Source organism: Athene cunicularia, assembly GCF_003259725.1.
Source record: "Athene cunicularia isolate RWA chromosome 3 unlocalized genomic scaffold, athCun1 chr3_part1, whole genome shotgun sequence".
Taxonomy (NCBI): domain Eukaryota; kingdom Metazoa; phylum Chordata; class Aves; order Strigiformes; family Strigidae; genus Athene; species Athene cunicularia.
Window position 1 is genome coordinate 66,679,364 of NW_020799097.1, and position 26,364 is coordinate 66,705,727.

General features: G+C 39.3%; 1 protein-coding gene across 1 annotated transcript in view; it reads right to left on the reverse strand.

Moving 5' to 3' along the window:
* The window catches only part of TULP4 (tubby like protein 4), a 148,658-nt gene that overhangs the window by 37,028 nt on the left and 85,266 nt on the right, over positions 1-26,364 (reverse strand). The window contains exons 3-5 of the mRNA XM_026844548.1: positions 19,597-19,725; positions 19,132-19,293; positions 574-754 (exon numbers count right to left, since the gene is read on the reverse strand). Coding sequence (XP_026700349.1) covers positions 574-754; positions 19,132-19,293; positions 19,597-19,725 — 472 coding nt within the window. The remainder of the gene's footprint in view (positions 1-573; positions 755-19,131; positions 19,294-19,596; positions 19,726-26,364) is intronic.

The following is a 26,364-nucleotide window of genomic DNA, read 5'->3' on the forward strand; positions in this document are numbered from 1 at the left end:
GGAGTTTATTAAGCTTTTTATGTCAAGACTATCAAGAATGGGACTACAATGATGAGCATTACAGAAATCCTATGAAACAGATAAAATTGAAGATACAGTACTTTCTGCTATCTAGTACTGGTGTCTTTTCAGAATAATCTATATAATAACACATTAACTTCTGTGACTGCACTCTGACTACCTCCATATATGCTGGTAGGATTACTGCAATAAATCACACCACTTATCAGTGAAACCTGATATGCCCCTATCTAGTGTTTTTCACTCACCCTCATTAACAACTTTGTGTTGTTATTTCATTTGTGCAGAGACAGTGCAGCACAGACAACATATGACCTGCAGCAAGCCATGCAGCAAGGCTGGTGGCAGAGCTTGGGACAAACTCACTCTCCTGTACCAGCTTTCTGCTCCATTTTCCATGCTACCTCCACAGGAACACACCATCTTTTGTCCTCTACCAGCTTGAAACTGTGTTTGCTGCTCTTTTAGTTCACCATGACAACTCCCTGGCATTCAAGATGTCTTCATGAGCACTTGCAAAGCTGGAACAGAAGAACATGCACACAACACTACCTTGCGGTGGGGAATAGTCATCGGAGTCTGTGTCGCTCTCGCTGCTGTCCTCCACCAGGAAGCTGGGATAGTTCCAGGACATGCTGAGGATGCCATCTGACTCGTGAAGGAGCACGTGGGCCAGCATTCGGCCATGGCAGTCCATGACAATAACCTGTCCATCAGCAGTGCCAAACAGTACCTGAAAATAACAGAACAGCCTTCAGTTCCACCAAACGTCAGCCACAGGACCCTCCTTCAAACACATCTTGCAATTATTAACCAGCTACGCTAGCAATTACTTGAAAGCAGAGCAATCAGGGATGTGAAATGGTGCCACAATAGGACACCGCAACCAAAGATGTATATAAAGAATGAAGTTAAAACAGCAGGGTCTAGAGGTAAGAGCCTAAAATCTGTGAGCAAGTAATGATTCACGGTGGGGTGCATTTCGTTCACTTTAGTATGAGCCATTACACTTTATTTGAACTTGGACATTACTACAACTAAAGCAAGCTGGCAGAAGGGCTACCAGAGATTCTGCAGGGTTCTTGGACTATACAGAAACTTCTAAAATTGGTGGCAGAAACCAAGGTATGCGTCAGTCATAACAATATCAAAAGGCAGAGCTGACAAAAGCGATGTCTTAGCAGAGATTTCAAACAGCTTCTGAGAAATAGAAAGCTGAATAGAGGAGGACAGGTTATTCAGTTGATGAGCTGCGAGAAGGTGGGCGAACGTCTTCCAAAAACAGAGGCAAAAAGCAATATGATCAGTCAACTGAAAGTAGATTATTATAGCCCAAGAGGAAGGCAGTATGTTACACACTCAGAAAGGGACGAAGAGGAGCTTCTACCCACCATCTCAAATACAATATAATAACGCAAGTTTTTTCTTGCCCCTACACTACTCTGTAGCCAATGCACACTAACTAAAGTCAGACTGACTGGAACCTACAATTTATTTTTTATAATCATTTTCTGTCTTGAGACTTTAAGCGAGTTAAGATCCTGCATATTTGATGAATTTTAGAAAAACATCAGGAAATAAGGATTAATATATCCACAGAACTATAAATGCATTAGCCAAGGCTGCTGCTGCTATTACATAATTCTATACGAGGCAAACATGTTTTAAAGCAAGTTTAAAGGCACTCATCAACTTGAAAACTAGCCAGTATGAAAAACGAACTAAAAAGAAGGTCAAATCTTATACTTGCCCTTCAGTCTACCACCTATTTCCAGTGCTTATAAATTTAAGATTCTAGCAATTATATGCCCAGATCAAAAATTAACCTAGCCTTGTATCTTACCTCTAACAGTGTTTGGGGAAGAGTAAAAGAACAGGATGCAGGCACCCTCCCTGCACACTCATGTAGCTTCCAGCAAAAAATACTCCCTCTTCTTTGATAATTGATAGTTCCACTTGGTAACCTTTACCTCTTAACACTAAAAGAATTATAGAATAATTGTTCCCTACTTACATTCTGAACATTGGTTACAATTTTATAGACCTCTATTATCTAATCCCTTAGTCATTTATTTTACAAGATGAAGAATCATAGCTTACTTAGGATCTCTCTACACAGTTGTTGTTCAAAGCCTCCGATCACCCTTGTTGACCTCTGCTGTCAGAGGTCCTCCTTTCTAACTTTCTTCTGAGATGTTGTGCCAGACTTGCAGCATTCAAACTCTGTATTGTATCAGACTTATATAACAGTATTCACCTAGGAACTAATTGCCATGGTTGCACTTTTGAAAGTTTCAGAAAGGAAGCATAGCTTCAGAGGTCTCAGATGAAAATAAGAAGTCCTAAATTTTTTTCTGTGATCAAGGTGATGATCAGGAAACACAGAAGGTTGTAAAGCAGAACAGCAGTTTAACAGAGGAACTCCAGTGAAGACATTAAAATCTTAAGGAAATCAATGGAGTTGTTTCATATTATCAGAAGCAATGAAAAAACCGTATCTGGCTGCCTTAACTGTAATCATTACGTGTTACAAATATTTTTGTTAAATACCTGCTGGGTTAAAAGAGTGGCTAAAGTTTGCTACAAGCCTCAGATTCTTAGATATAAAAGCAAGAACTTGATCTTTGTTCATCTCATACTCCCTTTTTCTCTTCTTCCACTTGAATCATCCCGTCTTGTTTCACACTGTTCATTATTTCAAATGTTTTTACATGCATAATCAGTGCACAGCCACTTTTACTATCTACTTTCAGTACATAACCACTGTCTTTCAGATCTCTGCAAAACAAATAACTTGTACAAAGCCAAAATCCCAACAGTTATCATTGTTAGCTTCTCACGGCACTTTCAGCCTACTCTATAAATTAGTTTTTTACCACTCTCCTAGGTACTTTATAACTGCAAAATACCCAGGCAGAGGAGGTGAAACTCTCTTTTGTTTCTGAAAATAGCAGTATAAAAGTTCTGCCTCCTAAGATCTTGTGGAAACACTTTATAATTGGGTAGGGACAAAATGTTGAGACTTAATCACCCAGGGTTCAGTCTCATCTCAATCTAAAGCTCATTTGTTCAAGTAGCACTGTCCTCAATTCATTTAAAATTATGAAGTCCTACTGTAATTTCCAATTCAGATCAGAACAGCTGGATGTGGGCATCTTAATTCTTGCACTGGAACCTGAGAGAGCTCTTTAGCAACCTAGGAATGTCAGATGGCACTCTTCATCTCTTTAGCCAGGCTACAGGTTTCAAGGAGCAGCTTTAAGTTTTGGGGTTATTGTAGCAATACAACCTTTAAGATGAAAGCATTTATCAGGCTGATAGTCCTGCTGGCTGAACTCCTGCTGAAGCTGTAAAAATGTCTAATGGTGTTATCATCCATAACATTACTCAAGTTATAAATGCCACACTCAAGCTACTTATATCAGATGAATGAAACAGTCTTGACCTTCAGAAAAAAAGGCTGAGCCACAGGGTATGCCTGAAGGATCCAACAGAGAAATTAAAAGGTTGTATTTTAGCTGCTTAAATTCATATTTTTCAGGTATTTGCAGCTCTAGGATGTTTGAGGGAATACTGGAAAAAGGTAATGTACAAGTTGTAGTGGCTTGTTAACCCCTAAATACAAAAGCTAAATTATAATAATAGTAATTAAAAACAAACCCCAAGTACTTATTTTGAAGTGCTTCTTCGGCCCCTTGTTCTGTTGTTCTTCTCTTGTCTCATCTCCTCTCCTTTCACACTGTTCATTATTTCAATTGTTTCTACATGCATTACCACTTGTACAATTACGGATAATTTTATAACAAAATAACCTAAAATCACCCAATACATTCAAAGTGTCTGTCACACAACATAAATACAGTATTTCTTTACAGAACATAACAAATCCTGCACTATACTGAAGCTGTAGCTGATTAAAGTTCATACAAATGCAGAGCAGTCCCCAAGAGTGCCCTGATGCTATACGTTTTGAAGGGAAAACTGATAAACAGCACTGGGATAATTCACACACAGTTTTCCAAGTATAAAAAGAGCCAAAATTTGGGTTCAGTCCTGAAACACAAGTGTCTGTGTTCTCCATGAAATCCAAGCTTGGGGTGATTCCTACTTATTATAACAAATCTGAATATCTGAAAAACACCCTTCTTTGAAATCTGCTGGCCTCTTAGCCTCTATGGTAACTTGTGATGAGTTTCACAAGCTAGTTTTGGTACATAAAAAGTTTTTTTCATCTAAGAGTTTTTCAACTAAAAATAGCTGTTAAACTATTATTCATTAAACTATCATTCAAGATTGCAATCCCCTTAAATGCCCAAGATTTCAAAGACTCTTCAATTAGCAGTCTTAAAAATACCAATTCCTAAAAGACATGTGGTAATCAAAAGATAAGGTATTCTGCTCTGAAGTATTCATGTTGTGAGGTAATGAATATTAGAACAGCCAAGAAGCTAAAAAATTCAGTCTGTGTGAACAACTTGAACCTGCTCAGTGACTTTGCTGCATGTGGATCTGCTGTGCTGAAATGTCACTATTCCTGTAAGATCTGTTGTGATGCCGTAATGTATCTGGACCAGATATGGTACTAGTAGAAAGTGGTCTGGCAGTGCAGAGATCAACAGAGCTACCATGGAGCAACCAAACACCTGGTGCACTGAAGGTCCAACTCAGGAGGTGCTCTACTTCATAAGAGAACTCTAATTTACTAACAGTGATGTTATTTTTGTACAAAACACATTTTGTTGCTATTTAATTCATTTAATATAAGTAAATTGAACTCATCAACAGTAAGAATGCTCAAGCTTTTGTTAATTTGAATATACAAGCCTAGTAGGGGAGGGGGAGATCCTGCCATCTCACCACATCTGATTATATGCAGTAGCTAAGAAAATTAAATTGTTATGATCTATAGACTTAAGTCAATGATGCTGTGCTGACTTACATCTGTAGGGAACCTAGCATCTTTGCTTGTCTTCATTGTCAAAAAAGCTTTCCAGAACTACAGTCACTTCGACTTTCATGATAACCAAGGATAACCCAATCACAGCAATAATGTATTCAATTATTTGATCTATATATGAGGGGTAAAAGACAGAATTATTTCCAGTCTCAGGTTTGAAACTGACTGTTCCAGAGAGATATTGATAAAATAAGACGCTCCCTTCATGACATTCAGAACTAACACGGAAGGTTTCCAATGTTGCTGGTTATACAAAACTCCCAGGAAATCTGATTAATACGTTTTCAGAACATGGCCTGACCTTCTGTATCAGGGCAATGACCAAGCCTTTGACTGAAGCTCAAGTTGGAAATATTAGAAGTCGGACTAGCTATAGCTACTGGAAGAAATACAAAGCCATTGGAGGCTACTTCAGGACAGCACTTTTAATGTGAGATTCTAGTATCGTGATGCCGGAAAAGGAACATCTTTTCTGCTTTATTCCTCTTGGCCCAGGATTTTTAAAAGAATACCTCTGACTTTTTCCAAAGGATGTAAATCTGACAACTGAGGGAAGCAAAACAACTCACAGACTCCACTAATTAGAACAGCATTGAAAAGGAATCTAGTAAACTCCATCCTAGTATAATTCAGTGATTTAAAACCAAAATTTTCACAGAAAGACAGAACTTGCCTTGTAGAACTATGTAAGGTGCATTAACAGATGGCATTTAAATTCCTGGATACACTGAAGTGTTCTGAAAATTTATTTAATCTGTTATGAAATCTTGGGTGCTCTAATCTTCCCTGAAATGTGGCTAAATTGCCAGTAACTCCACCAAGCAATTTCTCAAGTTATACCTCTTCCTTCTCCCACAGGACAGCTGGCAGCTGGAAGGACAGAGTGACGACAGGAAGTTTTTCCAGGAAGTGACTGAACATATTAGAAAGGCAAAGGGTTAGCTGTGTCTTAGAAGATGCCTACTGGACCCATCCAGCAAACTGAGCTCTACCGGACATGTAATACTCAAGCCTTCTAACAGCCCTAAGTAATACAAATAACTATGTAACTTGTAAATGTTGCTATCTCACAAAAGCAAATATTTTAAATGTCATTATTTCAAAATAAAAAATAATATAAAACATAGCATGACATAAAGGCAAACCCACTGTCCCCCTTTTTATAATGCAAACTGACTACTTAGTCTTCCTCTTTGTGGACTGATTCCTGGCCAGCTCTTCTCCCTGCACTGCTCATCGATCCAAACACAGTAAATAAAATAATGCACTGTTATAATTTGCTGGGGTTTCTACACCTGCCAAATCATCCATGCAGAGGATGTATCCCCACTATGCCAAAGAGCACATGGATGTATTTCTGTCAGGAAATCCTAAAGGGGGCCTATTCACATTGGAATGTGTTGACTTTTTCAGAACTATATATGCCATTTAGGCTATTTTTTTTATCGTCATCACTTTCAATGACACATGCAAAGATGCCTGAGAGACTAGTGAGTCATGATCTCCCTCTTACCTAGGTCTTTTAAGATGAGTTTACAGGTGTTTTGTTATTCCATGTTGAATTGTTCCTTTAACCAGCTGCAAGGTACATTTCTTGAATGCTCCTTAAACCTTTTTCTAAAAGTATTTCAGGAAAATAGTGCTGCCCTTTAAGACTCTGGACAGAGACATGATTATTTCTGCCAACAGCTAAGTTAGTTCATATTCAAGATCCTTTATAATCTTTGAATGTACCAGTCAGAGAACCTTGCTGTATTTCAAACTAACCTGTTCCAGGACCTCCCTTTTATTTTCCTCAGACTCAGTGAGGTGTCTCTCAACAGTGTAGTAGCAGCCCAGGGCAGAAATTTCATCAGCATCTTGTCACCAAGTAAACTATAAATGATCTCACAAAAACTTACACTTTTGGTTTTTAACATCCTCCAGGACTGTACTTTCCAAAGTTTGAAGTTCCTCTTCGACCTAACCACTGCAAACCCGGCTCTTTCAACATTTTGTTCTACAATATGCCTTCATGGTACCTGTTTGTACCATGCTGCACTGTACCAGGTAATATGAATGCTGACACTAACAACTTACCCTGTGTACCTCTGAATTTGTGGTCACCTTGTCCCACGTTCTGTTTCACTGATGTTCTGTTTCACTGATGTTCTGTTTCCCTTTTCAAAGTTTAGACCTGTCTTTATGCTTTTTCCTTCAGCCTCCTCCTCCATCTCCTCCCAAATGAAAATGTCAACATTGTACCTCAAAAATTACATTCTGCAAAAATGCTAATAAGTCCAACTGATTTGCACTGTCAGAAGATGCTAAGCAGTTAAGAAAGCTGAATTAGTCTGTCCTGATTTAGCCATCTAGACAAACATTAGTATTCATGGTAGGAACAGCCTTCACAGTTGTCACCATAATGCCATCATACTAATAGATATAAATCTATTTTGCTGATCCAAAATTAACTGAACTATAAACTGATTAATACGCAAAATGATGGATCAACCTTCTATTTATGCAGGTAGACTTACTAACATAGGTAATACTTGGAAAATTATTGCCTCTAAATATTTTCATTCATTAGTCTAACAAAAAAATGCCAGTCTTGCAAAGGCTGTTAACAAGATTTTGCATTCCTTTAGTTGTAGTGTTAGCATTCTGCATTCCTTGTGTTCTTCTTTTTTACTGTTTCTCCAGCACAAAGCAGGAGACAGCACAGCAGCCCGCCTCTTAGGATACATTAAAAAGTAAAAGTTTGTTTTTTCTCCGTGTGATATTTCTGGCTTTCCTTCTTTTTACGTCAAAATGCAGAGAGAAAGAGAGAGAACCAGAGAGAGGAAGACAGCTGCTCTCCTGATGAATACTTTTTATTTCCATTAAAAATTCAACTGCTGTAAAATGATTTCTTCAACTGACACAGAAAGAGACATCACCACAATTCACACACAAGCTCAGGGGGAAAGCATTAGCTTTTCTTTGACTGCCTTTATGTCTGAAAAAACTGAGAAGAGTTTTTGTTTCCTTGGACATGAGGAGTTACCAGCCCCACACATGGATGATACATTACGAGATCAGCCAGCTAACTGCATATATACGCAGCAGTGAAACTGTCATTCAAGACCATTAATGCTTTCAAAAGCAGCACTGGTTTAGTTACCTATTTTCAGGCTTGTTCCTTCTCTCTCTTACAAAGTCCACAGGGTCTAGATAACTATTACAAAGCCCTCAAATGAGAAGACAAATTAAATATACCAAAGATCTTGGTGAGAATTCCATTTAATAAATATTGAAATATTAAAACCTAGGGAATCAAACTGCACTGGCTTTATTCCTCTCTAGTATAACATAGTTGAATGACTGACAATGAGATACAACCTTGCACACCATTTCAGGAGTCAAAAATGTAAGTACTCTCAAAACCAGAATCTCAAGCTATACAACTACTCTGGACATGTGGGAATAGAAGCAATTGTCCAGGCGAAGATACTGTTATTTGAAAGCATTCTGGAAAGTCACAGAACGACTGATTATTGTATGCCCCTGTAATTATAACTGAACTAATTCTGGCTTGTCTATCTCCAGGCACACACATTTCTTTATTCTTTCTTGATTCTTGAGGCATTTTTCAAGAAAGTATCCTGTAACAGATTTTTAAGTCATAAGAGTTGCCCTTCTATATAAAGTTTACTGAATTAACAATATGCCTCAGTTTACTTTAGATGTGAAAAGAGTTGTGGTTTTTTTTTAAACTTGTGTCAGGTTTCAAATCACATTCCAAGTAGTATGCAAAATGAACAAAAAGCAAGTAGCTGGAACACCTTCTACAGAACAACTTCTGTAGCTTTCAACATGGACAGGACTCTTGAGCCTGGACCACTAAGCTCCCACAGCAGAAGTACCCTGGAATGCTCTTCAAGCAGCATAGTTTTCTGTTTTCTCACTAAACTCTGCCAGGAAAGTGCACACATGTCTAGGAAAACACATATTCTTCACATATATCAAATTATATATAGCAAGAAAACCAATCATTTGGTGCTGTTAGGTGGGAAAATGCAATTTGTTTTACCAACAATCAGGCAAAGAGTTGAACTGATACAGCTGGCAGTCTCCTGCATTGCTCCCAAGCCAGGGTTTAGTTATTTCCTGAAAGATAGGTTGACTGCTGAAGCCAAAATTTCCTTCAGAGTTTTAGAAGTCTGAGAGTTTCTGCTGGGGTTTTGTGGTTTGTTTTTTTTCCTAATTGAAAATGGTTTTACTTAGCAACAAGGATTGCACTCTCGACCAGTGAAAATGCAATACAAAACAGTTTAGAGGCAATGTCCTTGTTGTTTTGAACTTCATACTGCAAAACCAAGAAGTCCCTGAGTTAAGCTATATGCTAATGGCAGCCAGCCCCTCAACTTCTGCATTCTCCTTCTAGGTCTTGGGTGTACTTAGAAAGGGGTAACTCAGCATGGTCAGGAAATACATAGAATGGGTGAGGTCAAGCATAACTGAGTCAACACGGATATAGGCTGAGTAATAAACTGTTACCAAAATGAGGCACTGAAGAAGAATGACTATTCCTCTAAAAGGAAGGAAAGAAGGGAAGGATTAAATCCCTTTCAGCTGATGCAGTTGCCAACAATCCTTGAACATCTGAACACCAACAAGAAACTGGCTCCTGAGAAAGAGCAGAGAACTCAAGTTGAATCCATGCAGGATGAAACACTGATGGGAAAGATTTGGGAGAATAAAAAAATATTGCTCCCACTTTCCACTGGTATACTATCTCTTTTTGTCAAATCAATGGATATCACTTTCCAAAACTATCACCTTTCATCTCCAATTTGCTATAAAACTTGGCCTTGCTTTCCCAGACAAGACCTGGTGGAGAAATCCACAAATCTCCTGCTCCAAATTCAATCACTCTAATCCTCCTGCCCTGCACAAGGTTTCAGGCTATTTACAGGCTTGAACACATGTGACCCAAGTTCAAGACCCCATTTGGTTCCTGGTCTTACTAACTTCCAAAAAACTTATTGATCAAGTCCCAGTGATAATAAAGTGTAAATTAACTGCTATGGCAGCTAGATTTCTTTTGAACTGAAAAGACCACAAAGCTCTGGATGAACCAAAGGGGTCCTGGGGCCAAAGCATTCTCAGCAAAGTGGGTCTGGCAATGGAATAACACAGATGGTTTCTGAAAAAAAGCTGTAAAACCCTGAGAGTTTGGAGAGATTTTCCTCTGTAAGAATTGCACTTCCACCCACATGTCCTCTCTTGACCAACTCAAAATCTGAATGAACAAATTAAATTAAAGCAATTTTTGTACATTACATATGACTTCTTAGAAAGACAGCAGCTTCCAAGGACGTGCCATTTTTTCCCCAAACTGCCTAAAGTAGCATAAGTATCTGCTGCTACTTTGCACTGCAAATCCTTGTTCTTAATATTTACCCCTGCAGCTGAAGTATAACACAGTGCTTTTCAGAAACACAGTTTCAAATAAGTACCCCCTGTCCCAAGGAAGTAAAGACTTCAGGCTGTATGAGCAAATCTTTCTTGACAAGTGCCAGCAAGGTGAGAGGAGAGGCAAACAACTTCTTTCTTCCAAACATTTCCCACACAGACACTGGTCGTACTTCTATTTGCACTCATCTTTATTTTGCTGACTCAAACACTGATGCTCCAAATATGTAAAACAGCACTGGGTATAAAAATGCTAAGTAGACACATTAACTGAATAGCACAATGAGTCTTCAGCTCTTGACATCCTTTCTTTCCTGAGGGAGGGGAAGATGTGGTAGAGTGCACAGAGATCAACAAACTCCAGACACTAAAACTAAAATCAGAATAAAATAGGAATATTGTAACTTACCTGACTGTCATGTCAGATCAAGGTAAAGAGTTACAAGATAGGCTGTTGAGGGCAATCTGTACATCCCAGTACACTGTGCATCCAAGAGGATGCAGAAATCCATTCAGCCATTTACTTTTTGCAATTACAAACCTCAAATAACCTGTCTACAAGGATGAGCAAAACAGTAAAACAGTTGTATTACCCCTTTCAGATAGAGTCATTAAAGGAAAAATTTCTTTGCAAGACTTATCTGAAACAGTGTTGACATGAAACATTGCAGGACCTATTGAGAAAACATAAGCCATGATGCTGTCACCCCATAAACATCCCCCATGTTACAGTCCTCATGACTAGAACAAATGGCATCATCTTGTCAGCTGGCTCAGTGTCTTGCCACTACAGGCTGCATGAAGAGCATCAAGGGAAAGATTAGGCAAGGCACAGATGAAGCAAGAGGGAAGAAGAAAGCACACTGAAGCATCACCTTGTTGCTCCACTCCTTCAATTACCTGCTCAATAACTGTGCAGCATAAGCTAGGGTTTCTGGCAGGAAAAACCTTGTCTGGAACAAACCCACAGAGAGATGCCATGGCTCCTGAAGCCACAGATGAACCCTAGACGCTCCCAGAACATCCTTGTTTTCTACCTTCCCCTAAACTCAAGGCAAAGCCTATGAAGTCCCCATCTGAGTACTGAAATCTGCAGTGTAGCTGCTCACTGCTAGTGAGAAAAGGAGAGCACGACTGAAAAAAGGCACAGTGCACCAAGCTATTTAACTCTTCTCCTTCTTTCTTTCTGGAAGCCATACTCTGAGCAGAATGATGCATAAAAGTCTACTTGAGACAAAAAAGTAGAGGAAAGACAATGTGAATAAAAGGATGTATAGAGACACTGGGGAGGGGGTGTGAAATGCTGGGGTTTCAACCCCAAGCCCCAAATTAAGGTTGACATATGGGTGATTCCCACAGCCCTTCACAAAGAGGGGGGTGAGTTTACCTTTAGGCTTCCCTCCAGGGTGCGGCTGCCTTGCAGGGAGAGCCATTGGGTAAATGAGCCCCAGGTGTCCCACATTAAGTAAACAAAGGTCAGGTGTCCCACTGAGGGATAAAAGCTGGGACCACTTGCAGGGAGGGGCAGTGTCTGTCTGTGAGGTGGATGCACTTTGCAGAGTTTCCTGTTGGGAAAGGATCTCCTGCCTCCCTGGAACTGGGCTCCAGTCAGGTCTGGCCTTTCTGAATGCAGGCTGTGTAGAGGTTCAGCATGTGGCTTCCTTGGTCTTATGTATTTGGTTTGTTGACTGAGTTGTCTCCTGTCCCTTCTATGGGAGACTACATTTCACCATTTATTCCACCCATCGCTGGTCATGCAGTGTCATTGTTGGGGTCAGTGGGATTGATGTTGATTATGTATAATCTGACTGACTTGTTTGTACCCCCAGCACTCACCCATGTACTGACCCTTCTGTATCAAATACAATTTGGTTATTGGTTCATCTTTATGCTGGCTGTGTCCTTTATGCTAGGCCTAATAATTGGCAAAATAGAAGGGGGGGGGTTTCATCTAGAATTGATGGAGGAAAAGATGCATTTTTATGTTAGGACACAAAAATATAGATATTCCCTGGCATTTTAAAGGCTCCTTCACATGAACCTGTAAAGACCCTCTAATAGGGACAAGAAGTATTCTAATGAAGACCAAAATAATTGCTTACACTTTCAAATTTTATAGGCTGTAATTTTTTTCATTTTGTCCTTTCTTCCCTTCATTCATAGTAAGTAAGGTAATATTTGCCTTCCCTGTACTGCCCCTGTTTGTAACTCCCTTTCATCATTTTGTTAACTCATTAGAAGGCTGTCTTCAAGATTTTTTCCACACAGCTAGGTGTCTAAGCATAATTAAACTTGATCAGCTGACTATCACAATAGCAAGGACTGTCTGAATCAGATGTGACCTATAGCACCTGATTATGGTAGGCTGAATGGAAGCACAAACTCTTTGTTCCAGAGCAGCAGGCCAAAGACAATGTCGGTGAGAAGATGACATCATGGCCCAAACAGATGCAACATTTTCAAATACTTATGAATTCCTTCTTTTTAAGCCATGTTCTGGAAGCTAGGTAAGGCTAATATCCCTACTTTCAGCTTCGGAGTTGTTCAGAACAACTATTTCCCTGAAAAGGCAGTAGCAACTGCAGAGTCCACAGATGAAAATGGTGGGGTCCAAAAGTAGACTCTACTATAATGGGCTACTTAGTTAAAATTCCTCCTGGAACTAAAGTCACACCAAACCCAACGAGCCTGAGAGTCAAGCTCATGAAACACCTGGTGCCACCGGTAAACATTTCATAGTGCTTCTTGTTATTAGCTCCTACCTCCCAGTGAGAATTGTGCCGTAGCTCCCACCTCACAGCAGCTGCTTGGCACAGAACAGTGCTGACCCTATCAGGGACACGAAGGGCACCAAGTGCTGTACTAGCACATAGATCTCACCCAACTACACGCTCCTTTCTGGGTCCCCAGCTCCACCCTGAAGTGCTGCAGGAAAGATGCTGCAGACAAGCTGCAGGCAGGCTGAAGGAGCTGAAGCCTGCCCCTGCCTTGAGCCTGTCAGGGAAAAAGATGCCGAAGCGTCTGTGGTTGCCATGGGAGTAGGGAAGGCTAGCGCTTGGAGCAGGAGTGACTAACAGCATCGACACTGCCTTCCTGCACAGCTACTGCAAACTACAAAAGATTAAAACAAAAACATACAGACCTTCCGCACACTGCGTTCTGAGACAACGCGGTTTCATCTGGTCTCACTGTTTTCTTCCAGTGTTTTGTATAACCCTGCAGTGCACACAGTATCTGTTTCTAATATGGTGCTGCTTTTCTCTTTCACAGAGAGCAGAATTTTGTATGATTAGACACAGAACAGGCTGAAACTTGGGGCCTGCATTTACATATTCTTAGTACTAATACATGTTGCGTTGCAATGGGACTACATACAATAGGTAATCTTGTACCTAGCAGGATGCAAATCAAATTATCTAACTGCTTGTACACCCATTTTCAAAGCAAACAGAAGGAAGTGCTCTGGCAAAGTTCACATGTGCCTGTAGTCTGTCATGTCCTGGCCAAAGAGAATCCTGGCCAGTCCCTGAATTTCCTCAAATAAAAGCTTACAAAAGGAAAGAGTAGGGAGAGGGGAAATAGAAATGGGCTCTTACAGCTGTCAGAAAAGTCTAATAATTTACACTAGCTCAGATGCAGGGAACAAATATAGATTAACAACACCTCTTGGGATATCCAGGAATTAAAATACACTTATACACTTAATATCCAGGAACTAAAATTCACTTTCAGTGAGGCTTCGCTCTATTAGAGTCATTTCCTTCTGATTCCCTTCTCACACACAGAAACAGCAACAGAAACAACCCCAAGAAGTCCAGGGAGTTACACTATATTGCTATAAACAAGAGGATAATTACATCCCTCTGAAGTTTTCACCCAGTTCTCTGACATTACGACTTTCTCCATCCGTGAACAGAGATAAGCCTCTTTAATAGGTAAAATCTGTGAGGAGAAGGAGAGGATGGCCCAAGGGCAGCAGAAGTTGATAGAAAAATGTCACTAGAAGCTGAGCAAGCACATAGGATGGGTGATGAAGCATTGTAAAGATATTTTATATGACTTGTGGGCTTAGGAAAAATCTTCAGTTACTTATTGATATTGCTTCTATAATTATAAATAAACCCTTTGGCTAGACAAAATTCAAGTTTCTCTCACTTGGGAAATCATTCAATCTACTTGGTATGTACACTCCCTCTTTGCAAACAAATGTGGTATGACACCACAGAAGGTTCAGCATTCTCTGATATTTCAAACTTACTTTCCATTTCAAATATACTTTTCATTCCTACATGATCCTAGGTGCACCTTCTCACCTGAAAAATACTCCACATGACCCCAAGGAAGTATGCTCCACTACAGCTCTTGTAACCCTGAAAAAACCACTTCAAAACAGTGACAGGAAGGTCACACTCCCGAGTGATCTCATCCATCCGAGTTTAACCCAATTGTGGCACTCTGCCTGAGATACAGAGGACCCAGTTCTGTTAGGTCTTCCTATTGTGTGTATTTGCTTATTATCCTCAAGAGGCCACTGGTATAATGGGGCGCTCACTCTGCCTTGGCCAGACTCATGCTCTGGCTATAGTGTACAGGAGCAGGAAACACCTAAATGAGCAGGACTACAGACACACAATGAAGTGAGAAAATTAACTTCTAGTTCTCTACAATAAACATGCAGAATCACAATCAAAAGGCCTATGTACTGAATTAGCTGAAGGTCCAGACTCAACACCTGGGTGTGAACCACAGTAAAAATCTGCTGATGACCTTCATGAGAAGATCATCTGATGACATATGCATATGATGACATAAGCACTGCAGTCAACCAAATTGTATCAACCATCCTATGACTCACAGTAAGTTTGTCCGCAACAGATGAGGAGAGCTCAAGAAATCCTGAAAAAAACAGAGCCACAAGAAGAAGAATACCACTCTCTTCCTGAAAGAAAATGCAGAACAGTAGTATCTAGTATTCATAAAGTCAGCCAATAACTTCATCAGGGCAAAGTACATACCAAATCACTTAAAAGATACAACTATAAAACCATATGCTCAGTTTCAGCAGGACTGTACTGGCCATCTCTCTAGCTCTCATCCCATCTCCAGGCTCTCAAAAGACTTTGGGAAGAGTTAACTATGGAGTTTCAACCACAGGTGGCATCAGCCACTACCTCAGGTGCTTTCCTTACAAGCCTGCGTCAATGCACAGCAAGGACACTAACCCAGGGATCATTCATGCTCTGTCAAACAAGATAGTTGGCAATACTGTAGCTCCAACCATTTCTTGCCTCCAACAGAAAGATGATGGTAGGAAATCACTCTCCTCTTGCAGAGCTGCCACAAAGCCATGGTGAGGAGTGACAGAGGTGATAGCCTACCAGTGTTAACAGACAGACAGGAGAAAAGATGGAAAATGAGACTTGAAGAAAAAGAGGAGGATGCATGCAGTGGTGAATGGACAGATTATATTGAGCAAATTTTTATCAGGACAATAGAAAACAGATACCAAACAATACATTCCCCTTGGAAATTAAACTTTCCAAGTTAATTGTTTTAAAGGTCATGGGACCATGAAGCCTAAGACTTTCCAGGAATACTTTCACTAGCAACCTTCATGGTGCCAGTGGGGTGACAAAAAGAATAGTAAGAAAACATAAATTTAAATATTGACATCTTTCACTCACTGTACTGACAAGGAGATTACATTAGGCAAGAGGGAAGATGCTGAAACTACTCTAGAGTAGAATAATATTCTGTTCTCATTTACACAGATACAAACCAGGAGAGAAATCAGATGAGGAGATAAGCTAGTAAGGGCTTATTTGTGTGTAATATATGCGATGTCCTTCCCCTCCAGTTTGCTATTTTTAATTTGAACTGAGCATAGTCTCTTGCCTAGTACCTCAGTGAACTGTATCTCCTTGTGCCTCCAGAGGCAAATACACCTAAATACATTTTAGAAGATTGCTTCTTTCCACCAACTCCAGAGAACAGTACAAAGATCCATCATCACTGAACATGCAAACCCCACTGTTAGGAAAACTGTGCAGAGCAACATCAAACTTGTGGCTGGTTTTGGTCTCTGTTTCAATGAGTTCAACAGCAGCAGAGTCTGTAACTCAAGCAAATAATTTTCACACAGCTGGAATTGGCCATTATGTTCGAATGTGCTTATTTGGACACCGTACATGTGTTTGTTTCCTGGAATAACCACTGTTGGAGCAACCAGATTAGAAAATACAAACATATTGGCTAAATTGAATTAAAGGCAGTCAGTCACCCCAAATAAAACACCCAGGTGAAGATATTTCCAGATAGAGCAGCAACAACTGAGTATCACACAAATGGAGTAGCCTCATCTTTAAAACATAGAACTGAGAGCTATTAGATCTTAGTTTCCCCTCCTACTTCTGCTGGTTGTCTTTTCCTCTTGATCTCTACTGAATTATTTATTGTCAAGATTTACATTTCCCCAGATTCAAAAAGAGGCAGTTAGACTCCCTGGTTTTCAAGAGCAGTGTTGCAATAATTAACTCATTATTCTTTGCAGAGAACTCTAAAATTATTAGATGCTGCTGCAGAAATGCATATTATTAGTTCTATTATATTCCACTAGCAATTCCCAAAATAACTCTATCTTGGATGGATTTATAGTATTCTCTATTAAAGTCAGTGGTACCTTGAGTCTTGAACCAGGAACTTTTTGTGGCGGTGTAAAATGAAGGAAGGAAAATAATCTAGTTGTGATCATAACAGTTTCTCTTTGCACTATTCTACCTCATAATTTCTTTCAGTATTATATTATACACACATTAACCATAATGACAGTGAGCATGTGGAAGGAAAGACAGTTCCAGTAAGCTCAACACAAATGGCAAAGGACCATTGTAAATTCTGCAAATGAAACCAATGGGCTAGCTTAAGTCCTGCTATAAATGGTGATGTGACCAATATCACGTACTTATTCAGAAAAACAGTAATGAATTTTTTAACTGGCTTTTTCTAAGCTCAGGAAGTTTTGGACTCAATGGTTGGAAAAATGGCCTTTTAAATTACATTGCTTGCATAAGGCTGAAAGGTCACTCTGACACTCAATCAACTGGATCCATTTGCTCAAGTGAAGGTAAACATAACCATACCTGTCACTGGAACTGCTTTTACTGCAAGTGCAGATTGGACAGTTGTATACAGAAATGACCAATCAGATGTTTACTAGCACAGGCTGTACCTCTGCTCAAATGCTTTTTCTAGATAGCTGTAACAACAAATTAGGGGTACAATTCATAGAATAGAATGGTTTGGGTTGGAAGGGACCTTCTAGTTCCAACCCCCCTGCCAGGGCCAGGGACACCTCCCACTAGACCAGGTTGCTCAAAGCCCCGAACAACCTGGCTTGGAACACTGCCAGAGAGGGGGCAGCCACAGCTTCTCTGGGCAGCCTGTTCCAGTGTCTCACCACCCTCACAGTGAAGAATTTCCTCCTTATATCTAATCTAAATCTACCCTCATTCAGTTTAAAGCCATTACCCCTTGTCCTATCACTACTTGCCCATGTAAAAAGTCCCTTTCTGGCTTTCCTGTAGCCCCCTTGAAGTACTGGAAGGCTGCTATAAGGTCTCCCCGGAGCCTTCTCTTCTCCAGGCTGAACAACCCCAACTCTCTCAGCCTGTCCTCACAGGGGAGGTGCTCCAGCCCCCTGATCATCTCTGTGGCCCTCTTCCCAATCCATTCAAGCAGGTCCATGTCCTTATGTTGGGGGCCCCAGAGCTCAACATAGTACTCCAGGTGAGACCTCACGAGAGTGGAGTAGAGGAGAAGAAACATTTCCCTTGACCTGCTAGCAACACTTCGCTTGATGCAGCTCAGGATACAGTTGGTTTTCTGGGCTGTGAGTGCACATTGCTGGCTCATAGTCAGTTTTCCATCCATTAGTACTCACAAGTCCTTCTATGCAGGGCTGCTCTCAATCCACTCATCATCGCCCAGCCTGTATTTGTGCTTGGATCTGCCCTGACTCACATGCAGGACCTTGCACTTGGCCTTGTTGAACTTCGTGAGGTTTGCATGGTCCCACCTCTTGACTGTCCAGGTCCCTCTGGATGGCACATCCCTTCCCTCCAGCGTGTCGACCGCACCACACAGCTCGGTGTCATTAGCAGACCTGCTGAGGGTGCACTCAGTCCCACTGTCCATGTCACCAACAAAGACGTTACAACAGTGGTGGTCCCAGTCCTGACCCCTGAGGAATGTCACTCATCCCTGCTCTCCACTTGGACATCAAGCCATTGACTACAACTCTTTGAGTGCGACCATCCAGCCAACTCCTTATCCACCAAGTGGTTCATCCACCAAATCCATGTGTCTCCAATTTAGAGACAAGGATGTCGTGCAGGACAGTGTCAAAAGCTCTGCACAAATCCAGGTAGATGACCTCACTTGCTCACTTATTACAGATTCCTGTCTCAAACAACTAACTTTGACTAAGACTGCATGTGAATCAGGGTGAAAAGTGATGATTGGTAACTCGGTACATTATCACATTTGCCTAATGAGAATGACATGACACAATGAATTAAATTTTCATTATCTGTGGGAGCACCAGTTTTGAGTGAAACTGTTCTTACAAGGTGACCATTTGACTTAACAACTTCTAAAAAGGTGTGTTCTGTATCATATCAATGCAACACAATTAGCATGTCTAAAAGCCCCATTACCTGTTGGTCATCTGGAGTCCATATGCCACAGGTGATCTGACTCTCCAAGTTGATTTCCGAAGACCAATGTCTCTGTCCACTGACTGAACCGACCAGCACAAATCCATCTCTGTAGGAGATTAGTGCTTGAGTCCCATCATGGCTCCATGTAAAGTCGCTTACCTTAACATAGCAAAGATAAGAAAATAGATATATGGGCCATGTAGGAATTTTTTGTCGTTTTAATAAAAGGCAGCACTGCACAGAACTAGACAGGGCAAATATTAGCCCATTTGTCCCGGCTATTGGATAAAGCAACTGTCCTTGCAAAGTGTCTGTGACAATTCTTGCATATTCCTTTCAATAAAGAAATGTTTCATTTTCTCCTGTGCTTTCTGAAAGGTATAAAGTACCATTCATTGTCCTCTTCATTTTGTCTCTCAGCACTTGATCACTCTTGACTGCAGAGAAAACATGCATACCAACCTGTGCCCCACGATCATTCACAAGCTCCACAGACCATCTGCCTTCGTATTGTATCCAAACAAATATTCCTCCATCTGCATCGCAGGTTGCTAATTTCTGGAATGGTTCGTTCCATCTCACCAGCACAACCTTAAAAGATTACAAACAGAAACAGCATTACCAAAATTGTCTGTTGTGCTAACAACTATTTAACAAGAAGCAGATAAACGATACTGGAAAATAAACATCACTGCACTTAAATCCTAAAGAAGATGTACAAAATAGCAATTTTCAGCACAGCATTAGGCGATTCTCAAGAACAGCTGGAATCATTTTGTCATGGCTGTCAGGAAATGCACAATCTCTCACCATCACGCCTTTTTGGGAGGCATCGCATGCTTTCAATAAAATCATACTGTTCACTGGAATGCAGGACTTCATTACAGAAGCAGCAAAAAGAAGGACCTGTAACAACCATCCAACGCTCCTTCAAATCATTTCCCCCATCGTAATCTCAAAGACTGTCAGACTCCACATCAAATCACCACCTCTTGCTGACTTCAAGTGAAGTTGTATGCACCAGTATCAGATTGAATGTGAATACTCATATCAACAGTGACATGAAAAAAAATTTGAGAGTCCCAAATCATTAAAAAATAGAAATTTCATAGAAAAGTTGCTTTTCGACTGAATGCAGAAGGAATACAAAGCAGTTTTAGGTTCTTCTCTCTGCACTAGAGCTATCTAGGCTTTTCTGGAGAATCTAATCAAGTCTAAACCTACCAAATTGCGCTCTCATTTCTAATTAATATCAATTTAATAAATGCAGTATCTCTTGAGACCCAAGTATAAAACTGAAAAAAAGCATGTCACCCTAGTGCTTGAAGCAGAAATTAGCAGTAAAACCATTTACCTTCTGTGACTTTTTCTTAAAAACTTTTTTCCCAAATTAGTTTTGTTTCAAAAACATGCAGATATATAAGGGATGCTTACAGTCATACACAGGGGGATTCCCCCCAGTTATTTTACTGAGACACAGCACATGCAAACAAAGAAAACATATATGAAATTGTCAATCTGTAGAGTGCTATTTTAACCACTTAATGGGCATTCAGCTTTAATGATGGTTTTTCATAAATCTAAATAGATAATCATCTAAAGTACAGAAAGAGAAGATTTTTTTTTTAAATATGTTTTGCTGTTTACAGAGATGGATACTAAAGATTCCAGTCCTAAAATGATCTCTGAGTAGACAGACCTTTCACACTTCACGACAACATCAGCAGTCATTTTCAGAATTAGGATATAAATATGCATACCTCAAACCTAAACCTGACAGCTGAAGAAGGATGACCTTACAGTTATTTAGAGCATGCTACACTTACTCACAGAGTGTCAAGGGTCAGAACTTCAGAACTGTACATCAGTGGAGCTCATTAGCCTGAAGCATCAACCCTTAAACAATTAAACCACCAGAAAACTGTTTCTTTGTGCATATGCTATGTAAAGATTCCACAGAGAAGTGAGTATGACAAACCACCTCTCTCTTGTTAAGGACCTAAGAAGAATCCCTTGAGATTCTGCAGGAAAACACTTGCTTCTACTTGATTATAACCTGGGAGCTGCACTGCAAATTGCTAGTCCTGTCTCCAAACGGGTAGATTATAACATGTCACTAGATGGATTATATCACACATTGCTTTTTTAAAAATTATTTTTTATTGTAAGAGCAGTAAATAAAACATTCCATCATAGTAATATAAGCAGCTGTACTCTGGTAGAGGTTTCACTCAGTCCCTTCCATCTAAACAAGAATGGCACAGATTTGTCAAAATTTTGTTTTCTTTTTGGTGTAACTCCCATGTACAGAGCCATTGCTTCATCCACCCTGAGGCAAAATGCACTTGCCAGTAATGCTTAACAGTATTAAGAAAGAAGTGAAGAAAACCCCAAGGATAACATTGAAAAATCTTCATCTTTAAAAGATGGAAGCCACTAAGGCTAACAGTGACTATTAATAGAGTGGAAGGTACTTATCACCACTAAAACCCAAACCTCTGATGCTTAGATACTGCTCACACTGAACATTTCATACGTCATTACAGAATAAATTGCTAGAGAAAATTTAGGAACAAAAGACAAAACTAATTGTTCAAATACTATGTTTTTTAGCTAGCACCATCAAAGGTACTACAGCTTGTCTTAAAATCTCTCTGTTTTGTCTGGCAAAGATTTGAGACAAGCATATGATTTTATAGGTTAGACATACCAGTTGACTTAGTAATACGAATTATGGGCAAAGTGACAATAGCTACCTTGATGTGGGTTGTCTCTTCTGTTTTAAATAGGAATCTTGTTAAAACTTGACAATAACTTTTGATTCAAATTCTGTACAACCTGTCTTTTCTTTGGATTTGATAAACATCCAAGGGTACAGTTGAGAGTAAACAAGATGAACTAGAGCCTCCCTCTCTCTATCCCAATTACATACGAATTAGTAACTTCCAAAATAAACTTGCTGCTTTATAATCATAAATGAAAGTGATACAATGATTTTATATGCCTTCTGGTAACATCATCATAAGGAAGCGAATTTGTAATTGGAAAATTCAACTTCTTTAAACACAGAGGAAATGTTATCATTTTATGAGGTCATTTTAAAGATGCTTCCATCATTTACATTTAACATCTGACTACAGGTGCCGAGTCCACAGATGCTTTGAGTATTTCCAATTTCATTTTAGACACAACATACTGAAGTAGAGATAAAGAAAGGAAGAAGGATTAAGCTGACTTTTGGCTTTTATGTTGGCTAAAATGTAAAGCATATGAAAAAATGCCCCATTGATAGTGCACTTAAATAACGCATAAGCTTGAATTACCCCTCTGCAAAGAGGAATTTTATTGCTAACCCATAAACGCAAAGATATCATTACTTTCACTAATAGCTTCAACTCACAGTGGACCTATTTTTACTTCTGCCTTTATGGTTCTCTGCTTCCTACTTAGCATCTTCACACAGGTACTGAAGGACTAAACTGTTTTATCTTGTATTGAAAGAGTGAAAATGTTGGTGTGCCAAAGGAAGTTGCCTGTGGACCTTCTGTGGTCCACACAGTTTTTGTGTATTGCCTAATTATATTTGTTTGTTGTGTTTTGGTTTTTTTTTTTTTAAATACTATAAAAATTGCAAATTGTGTTTGTTCTACTCTAGAAAAAAACTGTATCACAGACATTAATCAGCTCCTAAACTGTTGTTTCATACAGCAAATGATCTCCTGTGAACAAAACTTAAAGGAACTCCTGGCCTAATATATTAATTACAATATAAAGGCCAATATATCACCCTGAAACAAGATGCTTTACATGAAGTTTGATGAGCTTTTAAATCAGGGTCTTACATTTTCTTTGCACTCCTTTTTATACAATGCATAGTGGTGAAAAAGTTGTTTCAAAAGTACAACATTCACCATCTTCAATAGCTCTGTTTTAATTGTCAACTTGATTTTCAGGTATTAAATTTAATTAATCCTAAAGGTGCTAGAAACTCTCCCCAAGACTGACTGCATACTATAACGCTGAAAACACAGCAGAATCAGCAAAAAATGAAACCTTTAAAAATTATTTTCATCACACAAATTAAGGATATGTAAGGATTTGTTATCCTCAATGTTAAAAAGCTTGATTATGTATGAAATTAAAAGGGAAAACATTGTTAACTTACACTTGGGAACCCATGCATTCACTTCCAGTACTATAGAGTAATCAAGAATGAATTAATAGATAACTTTACCAATTAAAAATGTTGTGCAAACTTAAGTTATAGTTTATGAACCTCAGGTTACTTCCCTGTACTTTTCATCTTCACAGATGCTACATTTGGAAAAGGCCTTGTCTTGTGGCAAAGGAAACATATGTATTATTTTGATTGAAAAAACAACATACATTTATTTATTTTAAGGTCACTTAATTATGCTTTATACTTTCTGTTTTCATTCAATCTAATGCTTTTTGGTCTACTACTGCAAATAACAAAACAAAGCACAATCAGTCTCTGGCCTCAAATACCATCAGGTTTCTTAGAAAGACACTGTTGCAGAAAGACCATCATGCAGCCAGCAATGTTGCTATTTATTAAAATCTTAGACAGGAAATTTTGAGTAACTGCAGGTTTTGGAGTAGCCAATACATGATTTATAGTAAATATGTTCTCCTCCCAACAGGAACCAGGTTTGGTGATTTTAAATTCATTAGGTGCTATTGACACTTGTATTGTGTTAGAAAACGTGAAAAAAAACATTAAAATCCAAAGCATTCTGAAAGTTTTTGCTATTCCTAATTTCACTACAGTTTTTGATGGAGATGACTGAAAATATGATACCGATTAATTTTCCAAGAGCAGAAGTCCTTAATCCTAGAATACCATACAACAGTCAGTGCTGAAATTTTACTTCTGCGGTTCCTAAAACATATGGTACATAATTGCTATAAAGGCAAGGAACAAACATCTAGAAAAAATAAATGGGTAAATAACAAGAGTGATTAATTCCTAGAGTTCCTTACCAAATTTAGATAGATTTTATTACTGATACACTGTAGTGAGTCAGTGAGCCATTTTTTAAAATCTCTGATTCTCCATCCATTTTACTGGGGAGTGGGCATATGCTCTAAAGATAAAGGTCTTCTCCAGCATCCATTTTCACATACGCTATGGAGATGTGTTTGCAGATGGACTATCAGAGTAGCAGAGAGTAGAGAACACTCAATGGCAAATACTGGATTACAGCACAATTTGCTACACCTGGAGAGCCATGTGCCTTTATTTGGCATGAGCATTTCTGAAACTACAGGTGAACTAATTATCTGCAGGGTGCACAGATGTGGTGCACTGTAACTCCACTGAGCATATACAATACTAAACATTCTAAGGACTTGCTGGCCTTTCCCCCTCTAATAAATCATACTATGTTTCTAATGCTATTGAAAGTGCTGATATGAATCCACCTTCCAAGCAGCGACAGCAAAAGACCTAAGTGTTCCTAGGACAGAAACAGAAAAACTAGTGCAATCCCCTAATAAGTAGATTGACCTTCACTCATGGTTAAAAGTATAGAGAAATACATGCATATAGTGCACATATAGTGCATATACAGTATGTGCAACACACTGGTACACATTATGGTTTATTAATGGCCACAAAGATGAAGATAGATGAACTATATCTATCAAAGAAAAAAAGATGAGTGTACAGTGGTAAACAGAAGTGAAACATAAAAGGGACCAGGGCAATCAATCACCACCTTTACTTGCTAATACAGTTCAGTGTCTCTCTCTACACAACACATAGGTATAGATACACTCGTATAATGTGTATATATACATTACATACAAATAACAAGGGTGTGTGCATGAACACACATACCTATTAAATTCTTGAGGACATTGTGCCAAATTCGTACATTTGTTGACTTTAAGTTAACTCTATAACTAAAATGTAATGTGAAAATGGCAACAGGTGCCCAAAATAAGCAGTAGTACTGCAGTTAACAAGCTGCTGCTTCGCACTATACTATACTTATAACCAGTGCTGGTTCTGCGTATGTTTAGTTCAGTGAAATGTAAAGTTTAACTATTTTAAATATCAGTATTTTTAAAAGAAAGGCTATTCAAGCTTCTCTCTCCTAACTTCTCATGCTCCAAACAGATTGTTTGCAAATGTACTTACTTTCATCACCTTCATTTCTTGCCATGACAATAATGTCAGGTTAATTCTCTGTGTTCAAACTAATTTACTCATCTAGACAAAGGGTATCACGTAAGTATTTTTCCTACTAATAACACTAAACAAAATTCAGCAGACATGGTCGACAGTTCGTTTGCCTCTCCTGAAGTGGCATACTAATACTCCTATCCTACTTCTCTTATATTGCATTCTCAAATGATACACTCCATGTTTCTCCCATACCCGTGGAGCTTTGACTTTTTGTTTCCAAAGACATTATACCCAAGTGGAAGTGCTTCGTTTGCATATGGAGCTGTCAGTTTCCAAGGTGTGAAACCCATCAAGCAATTATTATTGAGAAGAAACTACTACTATTAATAACAAAAATTGTGCTGCAGCTGAAGAATGGCAAACGTGTAGTAGTGAGTATCTGCATTTTTTGAGAAAAACTGTCAACTCACAATAGGGGCTGCATGTTACATAGCGGGTAAATGAACAGTGAATGAGTTCTTGGAGACAGAAAACACAATTCAAATTCTTCATGTTCCTTTAGTCTAAATAATAAGAAAACGAACTCTCTTCCTGGAAGGACTGGAGTAGCCTCCAGATATCCCAGGGATAGATGTCCTTTAATAACCCGTACCCCTGCCGCCGGCAAAGCTCTGGTCACTGGTGATGTGCATTGATGGTACGGCAGTTGCTCACAGCCCCTGGAGGGGTTCGGCTGCTGCCGTGGGCAGTGCTTTCCACTGCCACTCATATATTAGAGGTCTGCCACTTTATCCCAGGAACCCACCTTTTCCTTGAAAAAAGTGTATTACTCTGCCAGCAGCCATCATCTTGCTTTTTCTGCTCTTTGAAAAGTAGCCTCAATTCCTATAAATACTATTTAAACAAATATAACAATATTCTTGTGAGAGATGACATAAAAGCTACTAACTATGGGATTTTAAAAATACATTAAAAATTCATGCAAGGACCAAATATGAATAGGCTTTTTTTTTTTTTTAATTGGAAATCTGATAAGCTAAATGTGACACCTGTATCAGCTGGGGACCTTACCTGGC